General features: G+C 41.0%; 1 protein-coding gene across 1 annotated transcript; it reads right to left on the bottom strand.

Annotated features, from left to right (window-relative positions):
• Positions 1 to 867: 867 nt before the first annotated feature.
• On the bottom strand, positions 868 to 14,557 carry LOC115668389 (phenylcoumaran benzylic ether reductase POP1-like). The gene is made up of 6 exons (XM_056304599.1): positions 14,288 to 14,557; positions 13,645 to 13,689; positions 13,284 to 13,373; positions 1,967 to 2,204; positions 1,334 to 1,537; positions 868 to 1,233 (listed from the first exon to the last, which is right to left on the bottom strand). The coding sequence occupies exons 1-6, from the start codon at positions 14,468 to 14,470 to the stop codon at positions 1,067 to 1,069; spliced, it is 927 nt and encodes a 308-aa protein (XP_056160574.1). The 5' UTR covers positions 14,471 to 14,557; the 3' UTR covers positions 868 to 1,066.
• Positions 14,558 to 15,701: the final 1,144 nt, after the last annotated feature.

The following is a 15,701-nucleotide window of genomic DNA, read 5'->3' on the forward strand; positions in this document are numbered from 1 at the left end:
CACATGTATCTCCAAAGGCGTTGTTCGTGCGTTTCAATCAAAAATCGAAAGACCATAGGGGGTTAAACGGATTACCTCTCGTAGCGTGCCCAAAATGATTTTGGTTCGAATGTTCTTCAGTTCGAGCCCCACAACCGTCGGACCTCTAGTTCAGACACACCACCAATTGCACGACGAACGGAAGGAAGAACTTGCGGATAATCACCAATAGAATTGTGCTAGCAATCTTGTGGTGACAATTCTTCGCACTCTCGATATTTCAGTCACGGCGTCGGAAGAGAGAAAAACGTATTTTCTTGACTCTCACGAACACACTCTCGTAGCGTGCCCGTGAACCATAGCCATCCAATATACAAGTCAACACTGTACCTCAGGTCTAAGGATTATTTACACAAAACCAGAGCACGAACAATTAGACATTGACCACGCTAAAAGTTTCCATGTTGCTAATCGTTCTATGCATGTCACGTTCAGTGAACTTGTCTGATACAAGCACCTGTGTTCTAACTCGGATATCGCAATATCCAATGACTCGTGACTCGTCATTCCCTTAAGTATCCAATACTTATTGGTGAAGTTACGAACACACCGGTCTCAACAGGATCATTAATATCCACTCAACGATCCATCGACCGAGAACAATTTAAAGATAGATTCAGTCTAACTGTGAACCTGTCACACATATTCTTCACGTCTCAAGAATAGGTCCAGTCACAACTGATCTTATGAAATCATTCATATATTTAAATAATTGGACAAATGAATGAATGCGTCCTTGCCATTAAATAAATAATGTAATTGAAAGTACAACTTAAATCCCTAACATGTAACTATTACATGGTAACTTTAGGGCATACATCTAACAAATGCGCACATATCGAACGTTCATATTATGTCCTTATCTAGTAAAAAAAAATTACTATGTCCTTATATTTGGACGTTGTACATGCCATGAGATGATAAGCGAGAGCGACATTTCGCGCCAGGTCCTAACAAAGCAAAATCCTAGATTATTCATGATTCAAACTGATGTGAGAAATCTACCAAGCACGTTCAATTTCGACTATCAGACGAACTGATCAAGGTACTGATCCACGGTCGTGTATTTGACGTCGGGGTAGAGCTCCGATGCTTCCACTCCGAACGATGGCTCAATCTCGAAGTTGGTGTGATCTCCTTTCACGAAAACAGAATGTGATATGGACAATAACACATTTAGTGGAACCGCCGCCTCTGCAATATGACCGGACAAGTAGACCAATCGAAGCTTTCAATCTCAGAAAAAATAGAGACGATTTCACGTGCTTAAATCTAATAGAAATGCATTCCTAACCTTGAATGTTCTTCAGAAGCTGCTCCTCTGGAACATACACCCTCTCCAGGGTCTTGCCGATCTTTCTCTCCCACAAAGACACGAGCTCATTAAAAGAGTAGGTGTTGGCAGGAGGTCTGATGTACAGAATTTTGTTCAAGGTCCTTGGATCATCCACAGCTTTGATGGTATAGGTGCCGATGTCATCCTCCTTGTTGAACACCGCTGTGTATTGACAGGGAGAGCATTAGAATTTGGCTAATAAATAAATCACGGAGCCATTGATCATCCTAGAGTTACTTTCGCCTCACATTGAAGAAGAAGCCTCTCGTAAACAGATTCATCAGACAACTAGCAGACAAATGCATCCACATGTTCTTTTCTCAACCAAATACATAAAGATAACCTTCGTGATCTGCCAACTAAGTGGTATTGTGCCAAGTTAAACCACATCACATTCATATCATCAATTGGTCTCTGAAAGTGAAAGACTAATGGATGTAAAAGCTCAACATCTCTGGACAGGGAAGTTGCCTGGAATTCTCAACCTTCAAGAATTGCCCCTCACTCTGATCACTACCGTAATTAAGTGTGAAAAATGTACAGAAAAATCTTAACAAATTAAAATGGGTGTTTCAAGAAATTGCTTCTTACCTTTTGCATTTCCATCCCCTAAGATAACAACTTTGTCTCTAGGGGGAGCTGTAGCCCCGGGCTGTGACAACGTCAGAAGGAAGTAACCTGCAAAAAAGTTAGAAGACACATGGGTATAAGGGATTCCCTCGGCCACAACAAGGCGGCGGATCTTGGCCTTGATAGCCAATGCAGTTTTTGCTGGCTCCACAGCAATGACACGATCCACATCAATTCGAAACTCCGAAGGAAAGAATCTCAGAGAAGAAAATTAATTGAATCAGAAGAAACATTTTTAATAGAAAGCAACAAAAAACTAGAGTATATTTCCCTTATCCAACAAACTTACCTGAGTTCTGACAAATAAACAAAACAAACTTATATGAGACTGAATTTCACGTTTTTTTTTTCAATATGTCACTATAACAGAGTAAAAATGATTATAAGTGAATCAATACAAGCAATGAAGCAAATTCGACCCCAAGTGCTATTAGAAAAATAGAAGAAAAGAAAAGTGAAGATTTAACTGTTATGGCAATAGCCAGATAACTCTGTCAAGTATATAATATGCAAACATGCGGCTTGCTTGGATACTTTCACAAGTAATAAAATATCAGCTAAGTCCATTGCCTTTTGTCAGCATGCTGAGCTCCACCCGTTATGGACCGTCAACGCCCCAAAGCAACAACAATAAACTATCCACTGACTGGGTTTTAATAACTTAATTGCAACAATAATAATGCCACCAAAAAAAGACCATTTGAAGGATTAAGTAGTTCATGTTTCGCATCCATGATCGAAGAGCTGGGTAGATGACCATAATCCATATTGAGTGTGTTGACACCCGAAATTAATTAGAGATTTCGTCGTGAGGATATATGAATAAAAGGACAAGAGATGACATCACCTGTACTAAAATGACAGCTGGTAGGTACGGACAGTCATAAGCGGGAAATTTGAAATTCAGATAGAGAGGGATGAAAAATGCCGAAGGTATTTTCGTCGAAGATATCAACAAGAAGAAGACGGAGAGAAGCTATAAAAGATTCGATGAAAGCCTTTGTTCCAGAAAAGACAGATATCCAAGTGCTAAAAGTGCTTCTCATCGATGAAATCGATGAAAAGGGTGATGGATGTTAAGCCAGAAAGGCTCGACGAAGGTCCTCATTTCCAATGGACAGGTGTCAAACGGAGGAAAAGTTCGATGACGGTTATCATCTCAAGAGACAGGTGTCAAACGGAGAAAGAGTTCGATAAAGGATATCATCTCAGGAGACAGGTGTCAAACGGAGGAAAAGTTCGATGAAGGATATCATCCCAGGAGACAGGTGTAAAACGGAGGAAAAGTTCGATGACGGTTATCATCGCAGGAGACAGGTGTCAAACGGAGGAAAAGTTCGATGACGGTTATCATCCCAAGAGACAGGTGTCAAACGGAGGAAAAGATTGATGACGGTTATCATCCCAAGCGACAGGTGTCAAACGGAGGAAAAAATCGATGACGGTTATCATCCTAAGCGACAGGCGTCAAATGGAGAAAAGGTTCGATGACAGTTATCATCTCAAGAAACAGGTGTCGAATGGAGGAAAGGCTCGATGACGGTTATCATCCCGAGGGATAGGTGTCAGACAGAAAACCAATGGGCTCGATGACGGTTAACGTTTCAGAGACTAAATGGGCTCAAAAGCAGTTCTCACTTCGTACGAAAGATAAGATCGATAACCGTTGATAAACAGGTGTCATCACATGAACGGTAAAGATGAAATCAACGGTAGAGATTGGATACAACACCAAGAACGGTTACCAAGTCTGCTCTATAAATAGCATCTGATTACCAACAGAAAAGCCCCCCGGCACACATGAACAAAACAAATGTTGTCTTTTATCTTTACTTCCCAGTTTCGCACTTTTAGCTTTCATAATTATAGTCTTTATTCTCCAGTTTCGCACTTTCAGTTTCTTTAGCTATAGTTGCTCAGCTCTTTGTAACGTTTGGACGCCACCAGCAATTGGATGGATTCGTCTAGATCTTCCGTAAAACTCAAGTTCCTTATTCACGCTTGGATTGCTCCTGTTCGGAATTAGATCTAGAACTCAGTCTCCTTTCATTAAGAGCCGAAGAACGACTTTCGGTGAATTATATTTCGTCGTGAGGACATTTTTCGACGAAACATAATTTTGGCACGCCCGGTGGGACTTCTTAGATCAATTGGAGGAGTGACAATGGCACGAACGAGAAGTCAGAGCCAATTAGACCAGAATAACAATGTTCCAGGGAGCAGTGCACCCCCGAATCCTGCTGTAGAACGAGTGACGCGCGCAAAATCATCAAACAGGCGAACAATCACAGAGCAGGTCAGGTAGGAGAGAGAGACGTTCCCAGACACCTTACTGAAGAGCAAAGAAGGCAACTGGAACCAAATCCAGTTACACTTGCTACTATGAGAAGAATCATGGAAGAACAACATAATGATTTGGCTAATCTGGTTACTAGATGCGTGGCTGACACTGTTAGGCCATTGTTTATCAACACGGTTCAAGAGATCACTGGAAGGCCGAATTTGTCGATGAATTCTTCTCAACCATAGACTGTCCCAGTTGTACCTCCAGGTGCAGTTGGAGGTCTTGGACAACCCATAGTTACGAACTCTGGCAGTGCAACAGCAGGGCAAATTATGCCTCTTGCGCCAGTAAGAATTCTTCAGAGAGGGGAAAATGCATTGGCAAATCAAACACACGCCCACTTGTCAACAATTGAAGGTAATGCAGTTAATCCAATACATCGAAACAAGAATATCAATACGGGTCAACTAGCAGCCAATGGAGCAAACTCGTCTGGTTCAGTTCAAACAAATGTGACTACTGCAAATTTGGTTCCTCAGAATACTGTTCCGTATCAATTGCACGACAACACGGTGTCTGGTGGTTTTGCGGCTCAACCAAACATTCCTCAGATGTTGTTCAGGCCAAATGTAAATACAGATAGTCTGGGGAGGAATGTAACACCACCACAGCCAATTCCACAATATCCACAACCACCATTGCAAAACACAATTCCACAATATCCACAACCACCATTACAAAACACAATTTCACAATATCTGCAACCACCATTGCAAAACACAATTCCACAATATCCGCAACCACCACTACAGAATCCAGCTGCACAGCATCCACAGCCAGTAGCACAATATCCATTACTACAACCAAGACCACAAGTGCCAATACCCCAATATCAGATGCATCAACCTCTGCAACAAAATGCACCACCAGTTGTAATCCCACTAGGACAAAATCATCATATAGTTGATCCAATGTTACGGCAATACGGTGGTGAACCAGGAGTTTTTAGACAAGTGTACAGGAAGCCTTACCCGGAATGGATGGATACCATTCCGTACCCAAGGGGGTTTAAGATGCCGGAATTTAGTCTGTTTACTGGCGAAGACGAACAGTCAACATAGGAGCATATCAATCGATTCACTGCTTTATGTGGAGATGCTACGTATGGAGATCATTGGAAGTTGAGCTTATTCTCATTATCATTGTCCAAAAACCGCTTTTACCTGGTACACATCTCTACCGCCTCTTTCTATAACCTCTTGGGATCAAATGGAAATGATGTTTCATAGTCAGTTTCAAAGGGCAGTGCCAGACATGTCTGTGGCAGATTTATCAGCAATGAAACAGTATAATAATGAATCCGTTGATCAGTTCATGTTTCGATTCAGAAAGGCAAGAAATAGATGCCTTGTACCATTACCCGAGAGGACGTTTGCTGAATTTGCCTTTAATGGTTTAAAGTTTGCCATTAGGGAAAGAATGGTAGGTCAGGCCTATTACAATTTGTTTTCGTTGACTACCATTGCTGTGAAGCATGAAAACTTTTTGAAAGAAAAGGATAGGAAGCATACTAGACACGAGATGAACTTTGTCGATGAAACACTAGTCGATGAAGACGAGTCAGAGTACGCTGAGGTGGCAGTTGCCAAGATGATAATAGAAAAGCCATACACTTGTCCTGCTTTGAAACCAGCTAAAGCAAAGGAAAAGGGTTCTGTCATGGTCAAGTCAAAGGATGTCCAGTATTATTCTTTTGACATAAATAAGGTCGATGAAATATTTGATTTTCTTTTGGCTGATGGGCAAATCAAGCTTACTGAAAGCCAAGTTATACCAAGTCTAGAAGATATGAGAGGAAGAAATACTGTAAGTGGCATCACTCATGGAGTCATAACACGGTTGATTGTATTGTGTTAAGAAAGAACATTCAAGAAGCAATTTGACAAGGCAAAATTAAATTTGCGGATGATAAAGAAAAGGCTCCTATGGAGGTAGATGTTGATCCTTTCCCCGTGATAACGAGAATGGTGTCACTAAAACCTAAAGGTAAAATGATGCAGCCGCACCTATGTGCTTTGTGTAAAGAAGAAATCAATTATGATCGACGAAGAGAGCATTTTTCGAAACAGGAAGTCTCACAAGAGAAGACTTTTTGGGATCAATTTGGATCCCAGAATTATAACAAAAAAACTAAATATTGGGGTCGTCCCCGAAATGTTCAAGATAGCAATAGACGTTCGAATCAGGAGTGAAATGCTCGGGTTGTTGATAATTCGACAACGTACCCAACAAAACGGAAGTCTTTCAAGCAACGCTATGAAGAAGGTGACCCTAGGATTGGAACATTGGGAGAGCCCAGTGGTAAATTCGACTATTACGTCGACTATGGCCCACCTCCTATACATTCAGAAGAAGTGGTTGCAACTGGATGGGGTGAGGAATTCGATGATCCACCTAAAAAAGAGACCGAGGTAACTCTGATACCTCATCGAACTAGGACTTTGAAAATACCAAGCGATCCACCAGAAGGTGAATGGTTCGAAGCAGGAGAAGTTCAGGGTCCAGGGGCCAATGTAACAAGGACTCAAAAAAGAAGGTTACAAAGAAAAAAGAAGATGCATGAACTACAAAGACAGGTTAATCAGATTTATATTACTCAAAATCCATCAATGCCTTATAAACCTAAGAAATTCCGAGCTAGAAATTTAGTATGGAGGAGGAATCCTGGAAATTCTAGTCAGGGTAAATGCAATAATGAGGAAAAGGCTAAGGACAAGATGGTACTTAGACCTGCCGTATTATCGAGATCTATTTCGCCTTTGAGTTCATGCATGGTCCAAGCTAGACTCCCATTACAATATAGAGTGACATCTGTAGACTCAACAACCAATGGAGGTTCAATTATCGATGAGGAAGACAAGGCAGAATTTCAATTTGAAAATGAAGAAGATTTAATGGAGTTTGAAAAACCCTCTTACGAAGGATCCAAACATTTGAGGGCACTTAATATAAACGCCAGGATAGACGGTCGTCCGGTTTCCAAAGTTCTGGTCGACGGAGGATCCACTTTAAATTTGGTTCCATATAGGTTCTTCAAAAAGATAGGAAAAAGAGATGAAGAAATTATCCCATCGAATATACAACTGTCGGATTTTACAGGAGAAGTAACAGAAGTCAAAGGAGTATTTGTGGCTGATCTGACTGTAGGATCTAAAACTTCTAGAACAGCTTTCTGTGTTGTCGAGGCAGATGGTTCATATAATGTGCTGTTAGGAAGAGATTGGATCCATGGAAATCAGTGTGTACCATCGACCCTTCACCAAATGTTAGCTTTCTGGAACGGAAGCAAAGTTGAATATGTTAAAGCTAATAGTAAGGCTCATGTGTCATGGGCACATGCTTTAAGGATTGATCGAGAAGTAAAAAAGATGCCAGATGTTATCGAACCACCAAGAATCGATTCAAGGGATGTTGCATTCTGCCGGTTTGACAAGGAAAATGTCCGTTGGATTCCCAAAACTGAACTGGCGGGGTGTTTGGACAAGGTTGTTCATGGAGAACCTTATATTATTAGGCGACCTCAATAAGAGGTATATGGCCTATTAGGCCGAAGTAAGTGGTCAAGATTTTAACGGCTGCATTATGGAGTTTGAAGAATCACCCCTCAGGGAAGATAATAAACTTATTGAGGCCCAAGACCCGCTATTAGAGGTTGATATTGGAGATGCCCAACACCATCGACCAATTTTTATTAGTGCGTTGTTAGATGGGGTGGCAAAGTCCCAGTTGATTGAGTTATTACGAAAGTTCACATGGGATTACCATGAAATGCCAGGATTAGGACAAGATGTGGTTGAGCATAGATTGCCAATTAAGAAAGGATTCCGACCACACAAACAACCACCAAGAAGGTTTGCACCAGAAATTGTACAGAAGGTCAAGGAGGAAGTTGAACGCTTGTTGGCAGCAGGCTTTATTAGAACTGCAAGATATGTCGAGTGGTTATCAAATGTCGTGCCAGTTAAAAAGAAGAATGGGAAGATAAGAGTGTGTATAGATTTTCGTGATCTAAATGCAGCAACCCCAAAGGATGAGTATCAAATGCCAATGGCAGATATGTTAATCGACTCAGCATCCGGCAATGAAATTATGTCATTAATGGATGGTCATTCGGGTTATAATCAGATATTTATATCAGAGGAAGATGTGCATAAAACAGCATTTCGATGTCCAGGAGCTATCGGGACATTCGAATGGTTAGTGATGCCATTTGGATTAAAAAATACCGGAGCAACCTATCAGAGGGCTATGAATTTTGTCTTCCACGATATGATTGGGGATTTCATGGAAGTTTACATCGATGATATCATCATCAAATCACATCAGGTAAGACATCTAACTTATCTTGAGCGTGCTTTTATAAGGATGCAGAAATTTAAGTTGAAAATGAATCCTTTTAAATGTGCTTTCGGGATAAGAGCCGGCAACTTTTTAGGGTTTATGGTTAATCAAAGAGGAATAGAAATAGATAAGAATAAAACTAAAGCTATTCTAGAATTGCCGCCACCCGTAAGTAAGAAACAATTGCAGATGATCATAGGGAAGATAAATTTCTTGCGTCGATTTATTGCTAATTTGTCAGGTAAGATAGAAATATTTTCTCCATTGTTTAAACTTAAGAATCAAGATCAATTCGTTTGGGGAAAAGAGCATCAACATGCTTTTGAGCAGATTAAAAAATATTTGATTAGTCCACCAGTTTTGATGTCACCCAAGCCAGGTAGACCGTTAAAGCTTTACTTGTCGGCAACTAACAATACCATTGGAAGTATGTTGGCACAGGAAAATGACAATGGAAAAGAGCAAGCAATATATTATCTCAGCTGGATGTTGAATGATACAGAAAAAAGATATACTCCGGTGGAGAAATTATGCTTGTCATTATACTTTGCTTGTACAAAATTACGTCATTACATGTTGCCGACAACAGTTCAGGTAATTTGTAAGACGGATATTATCAAATATATGTTAACTCGCCCGATTATCAGAGGAAGAATTGCCAAGTGGGCCTTTGCTTTGTCTGAAATACATTTGATATACGTGCCGCTTAAAGCAGTTAAAGGGCAGGCAGTTGCTGACTTTATTACAGAATATCCATGTGTACATCTGGAAGAGGAGAATGTCGAGGGATCGATATAGGTGGTGCCATGGACATTGTATTTTGATGGATCAAGTACGACAACAACATCTGGTATTGGGGTCATGATCGTATCCCCTCAAGGACACCGAACAAAACTTATGTGTCGACTTGATTTCGATTGTTCCAATAATCAAGCAGAATATGAAGCGTTAATTGTTGGCCTTAATATATTGGCTGACATGAACGTTAAGTTTGTAAGAATAAAAGGGGATTCCCAATTAGTGATCAATCAGTTATCGGGAAATTATCAATGTTTCAACGAGAATATTGTTCGATACTTCGATATGGCGAAAGTTTTATTGAACGAGTTCTTTGATTATGAACTGGATCATATAATAAGAAATGATAATGCGGAAGCCAATGAGTTAGCTCAAATGACATCTGGGTATAAAATATCAAAAGAACTAGCAAATTTTATTGTTACACAAACAAAAACTTTGCCATCGATAGAAAATCGAATTATTATGGTACAGTCCAATAGGGAGCATATCGATGTCGATGAAGAAGATTGGAGAAAACTTATCATTTAAAATCTAGAGAACCTAGTTTCTAATGATAAGACGTTTAAAAGACAAGTGTTGAAATACTTGTTGATGGATGGAGAGCTATATCGGAAGACAATCGATGATGTTCTGCTTAGATGTTTAAGCAAAGAAGAGTCACTTATAGCAATGGCGGAGGTACATGAAGGAATATGTGGTGCGCATCAAGTAGGTATAAAAATGAAATGGTTATTAAGGCGCCATGGTTTATTTTGGCCAACAATGACTCAAGATTGTATTGATTATGCTAAAGGGTGTGAGACATGCCAAAAACATGGACCACTGCAACATGCCCCTGCAGCCATTATGCAACCCATTATTAAACCGTGGCTATTTCGAGGATGGACAATGGACATAATTGGAAAAATATATCCTTCATCATCTAAAAAACATAGTTTCATATTAGTTGCAACGGATTATTTTACCAAATGGGTCGAAGCTGCTTCGTATAAGAACATAACCCAAAAAGAAGTAAAGAAATTTATAGAGGAAAGAATTATTCATCGATATGGAATACCAGAAACTGATGGCAGCACCCAGAAGCCCTAGATTTAAATCATACGACAGCATGCTGGCTTCTAAAGCGGTATCAATACCAGCTCTTATCCAGGCAAGGCGAGTAGTTATATCTCCCTTCAGTTTTACGTACCAGCGGTGAAAACCCACCTCAGGAGAAGGAAACCCCCGAAATCGTGAGGTTTCTGGAAACCAGATGTCTGCAGCTGATGACTATTGAATAGGAAGCAGTTCTCCTGTCCTCTTTGGAAAACAGGAGCGAAGAGATGCGGGAATCTATTAATGATTATGAAAGCAAGGACCCAGAATGAGTTGGTTGGGGGATTCGTCATCGACCAAGTGTAACAGTCGAAAGTCACAGTTCGAGGATGCTTGGTCGTGACGTAGTTGATCAAATTTCTCAATATATGACTTGGGAGAGTATTTGCGGGCCGTGAGCGTACAGATTGAGTGAAAAATCTGAATGGAAAGCGAAGGAGCAAAAGATTGAGACGAAAACCTAGAATCGAAGAAGGAGATGGAAAGTCAAAAGATGCAATTTTTCGCCAAGATACGACGGTTCAAGTGATACGCTATCATGAAGATCTGCTAGGTCATAAATGATCAAGATGACGTGTCAGAAAAAGGCGCAGCGTTTCAGGAAGGATGGGCAAATACAAGTTACAAGGTATTACGGGTAAGATTATTCAGGTCAAAATTTGTTTTAAAAGAATTAATTCTTTTAAAAGGGGGCATATGTTGACACCCGAAATTAATTAGAGATTTCGTCGTGAGGATATATGAATAAAAGGACAAGAGATGACATCACCTGTACTAAAATGACAGCTGGTAGGTACGGACAGTCATAAGCGGGAAATTTGAAATTCAGATAGAGGGGGATGAAAATTGTGAAGGTATTTTCGTCGAAGATATCAACAAGGAGAAGACGGAGAGAAGCTATAAAAGATTCGATGAAAGCCTTTGTTCCAGAAAAGATAGATATCCAAGTGCTAAAAGTGCTTCTCATCGATTTAATCAATGAAAAGGGTGATGGATGTTAAGCTAGAAAGGCTCGACGAAGGTCCTCATTTCCAATGGACAGGTGTCAAACGGAGGAAAAGTTCGATGACGGTTATCATCCCAAGAGACAAGTGTCAAACGGAGAAAAAGTTCGATGAAGGATATCATCCCAGGAGACAGGTGTCAAACGGAGGAAAAGTTCGATGAAGGATATCATCCCAGGAGACAGGTGTCAAACGGAGGAAAAGTTCGATGACGGTTATCATCCCAGGAGACAGGTGTCAAACGGAGGAAAAATTCGATGACGGTTATCATCCCAGGAGACAGGTGTCAAACGAAGGAAAAGTTCGATGACGGTTATTACCCAAGAGACAGGTGTCAAACGGAGGAAAAGATCGATGACGGTTATCATCCCAAGCGACAGGTGTCAAACGGAGGAAAAGATCGATGACGGTTATCATCCCAAGCGACAGGTGTCAAACGGAGGAAAGGCTCGATGACGGTTATCATTTCGAGAGACAGGTGTCAAATGGAGAAAAGGTTCGATGACGGTTATCATCTCGAGAAACAGGTGTCGAATGGAGGAAAGGCTCGATGACGGTTATCATCCCGAGGGATAGGTGTCAGACAGAAAACCAATGGGCTCGATGACGGTTAACGTTTCAGAGACTAAATGGGCTCAAAAGCAGTTCTCACTTCGTACGAAAGATAAGATCGATAACCGCTGATAAACAGGTGTCATCACATAAACGGTAAAGATGAAATCAACGGTAGAGATTGGATACAACACCAAGAACGGTTACCAAGTCTGCGCTATAAATAGCATCTGATTACCAACAGAAAAGCCCCCCGGCACATATGAACAAAACAAATGTTGTCTTTTATCTTTACTTCCCAATTTCGCACTTTCAGTTTTCATAATTATAGTCTTTATTCTCCAGTTTCGCACTTTCAGTTTCTTTAGCTATAGTTGCTCAGCTCTTTGTAACGTTTGGACGCCACCAGCAATTGGATGGATTCATCTAGATCTTCCGTAAAACTCAAGTTCCTTATTCACGCTTGGATTGCTCCTGTCCGGAATTAGATCTAGAACTCAGTCTCCTTTCATTAGGAGCCGAAGAACGACTTTCGGTGAATTATATTTCGTCGTGAGGACATTTTTCAGACGAAACAGAGTGCTAGAAACTTTTATTTTTTTCGCTCACCTAGAAGAAACCCGACACAGGTTCTGAACAAAAAAAGCCCCCTGAAGTATGTCGGAAGCCCAATATCCATACAAGGATCGAGACTAGGGAGCACACGAGTTTGGGGTCAAAAAACCTTTTTTGTTTGTGTAAAGATGTAGATCACTGAGTAAATACATACGAATATGTATGAATTCATGTAGATGGTACACCATGCATCCATGATGACAGAATTTCCTATCCAATTCAATACGTCAAAAAGCAATAGTGTGGATTTAGAGTAGTCCACTTAAAAGCCCACCCTGTCCTATACTTGGATTTGAAATAGCTATCCTCGAATTTCACTGATGTCTTCTACACAAAGTCGTGACCATTTAAGAAAGAAAAAGAAGTGTGAAGTCTACAGATAAATAAGTCAATCCATCCCATTTCATCAAAGCCAAGCTCACAAGGAGAAGGCGATGCACTTATACCAGAAGAAACAACCTATATCATCAGTCAAATGCTAAACGAACAATAGTAACTTGGATGAAATTACTATGAACAGCACGACCTTGATATTCCCGGCTGCTTTGATAGCAGCAACAATCTTGTCTTGGTCCACTAGTTGTGCACGCCCCACAGCAGAGATTACCACATCAACCTGTGTTGGAAACAGACGCGGAAAAGCAAATACAGATCGGGTGATGAACCGGACCGATCACAAAACTCTCCGAAAATAAAATTCTCTATATACATCAATGAGAAAATCTAGCCGCGGTACAAATAGTGCTCCCCAAAAAATTTCCTCGGCCCAACTCTCCGTGTCGCGAACTAAATCTCAATTTTTTCTCCACTTTCGGATCGCACAAAAATATGTCGGATCGGGTGATGAACCGGACCGAGTACATAAAATTCAAGACATATTTAACAACCTGCTTAATCGCATTCAACAGACTCTCTCGGTCGTATATGTCTCCCTGAGAATCAAATAATAAGGAGCATGGACAAACAATCAATAAAGTCAGTCAGCAATCAAAAAAAAGAAATCCTATTTTGATCAGTTGGAAGACTAAGAAAAGGAAAAATACATAATCCGATGCAGATATAACATCAATACCTTCATCAGATGAGACGAAGTATTATGAACAAGGTATCTTACCATGACATCAGAATAACAGGTCAGCCAAATTTCAATCTATATAAAAATTCATCATCTACACAGTACGTAAGACTATGGAAGTTTTCGTAAGATTTGTCTAAAAATGTGCTCGTTCGCATCACCATGCGACGCTGAGATGAGTCGTCAGTTAGTGTGAAAATGAGAGGGAGATTGTTTCTAATTTCACCAATAATACGAGGACAAAATACCACAGAAGAGAAAGAGAAACACCAAATCGCAACGCGACTCCATCAACTCGATCTAGTGAAAGATCGAGATAGAAATCAACTCCGATTCCACCGCTAGAGACATTTCTCGGAATGACGAACAAGATCAACGGCAGGCGACGCCTCGATTACTCGAAGCAGCACCAAATGCGGGGAAACGAACACGATTGCACGGGAATAGCTACTCACATGGACTAAATTCACGCCTAAGCTCTTGAAACCTTCGACGATTTCGGCTTTGGCGGGGTTGGAGAGAGCGAACTCCCTCACGAGAGCGAAGGTAGGGTGACCGGACTTAGCGCTCGCCTCCACGATGAACTTTCCAATGTATCCAGTGCCTCCGATCACCAGGACTTTGCTCTTCTCGGCCATCGGAGAGTTTTTCCGGCGGAGGCGTTGTTTTTTCCCGGCGAACTCGATCGGGGTCGGAAGTGACCATGCTGTGAAGCGGGATTCTGGTCTTCCTGACGGAGCGTCATTTGGCTTTTGATTGCAGAAGGGCATAATTGTCTATTCAATGAAATGATTGTTCTTGTTGATATCATCCTTCACCGGAAAAAGGGTACATGGAAAGTGGGGAAATTAACAGAAGATAACGACTTTGTCTAGTTAGTAGTTTGGGAGATGATTTAAATTATTGTGAAATAAGCAAATTTTACCTTACCAAAAAATAGGTAATTTTAATTTTGATGCTGCTATAAAATTTAAGTGATCGTAAATGTGAAATCAATTTAATATTGTGATTTTATTTCTCGGTTAATATCAAACTATTACAATTCACCATGATTTTTCGTGTAATTCATGAGGAAGTAGTTGAAACCACTCTTTTAAGTTGACTTTATCATATGAAAAAAAAATAAGAAAAAATGGTTTGAAGTGGGCAATGAGCTACTCTACCTTCATATGTTAGTGTCACGGGTCGGTCGATTCACGACAATCCTACACTCGTGCGGCCTTAGGATCTCTCATAAGTTAGCCTTGCACACACATACACTCAATTCACAAGAATAGAGAGAAAGTGGCGTATTTATATTTCTTGCAAAATGAGCATGTACAAATGAAGGAGAAAGGTCTCCATATATATAAGTGCGAGTCTAATTTGATCCGTTAATCCCCTCATGATCCAACGGTGGTGTTTGAACCGATACAATCATTACATAGCTATACCAGAAGTTCCAGAGGCCTTAGAAGCGTGGGGAAGCTCAAGGGACACCTGCCAAGGGAAGCTGCAGGGTCGTGTGTCAGAAGCAACTGAAGGGTTGCAGACGGTGCTCGCGCCTAATCACGGATGGGCCAGGTCCCATGCACGAATGGGCCACGTCCCATGCACGTAAGGGTCTGCGTCTCGTTCACGGACGGGCTCGGAACCCTTCACTCCCTTGGGCCGTTTCATTCTCCCCCACCTAATCGGGCGATGCCCTCGTTGCATCTTCAGCATGAAATGGTTAATATGCTTCTGGAACTGCCAAAGAGCTTCAGAGGGTTCCCAGCTTGCCTCTCTTAGGATACTCCCGAGCCATGTGTGGCCCATCGTAAAAGAAGCACTTAAAGGTGCGTACCTTCTGCTGTCCCCACCCGCTCGACTCCGATTGGGCCCTAGGTG

The sequence above is a fragment of the Syzygium oleosum genome, unplaced genomic scaffold (genome assembly GCF_021117445.2).
Source record: "Syzygium oleosum isolate NSW1041296 unplaced genomic scaffold, Sole_v2.1 Sole_v2.32, whole genome shotgun sequence".
In the NCBI taxonomy this organism is placed as follows: Eukaryota; Viridiplantae; Streptophyta; class Magnoliopsida; order Myrtales; family Myrtaceae; genus Syzygium; species Syzygium oleosum.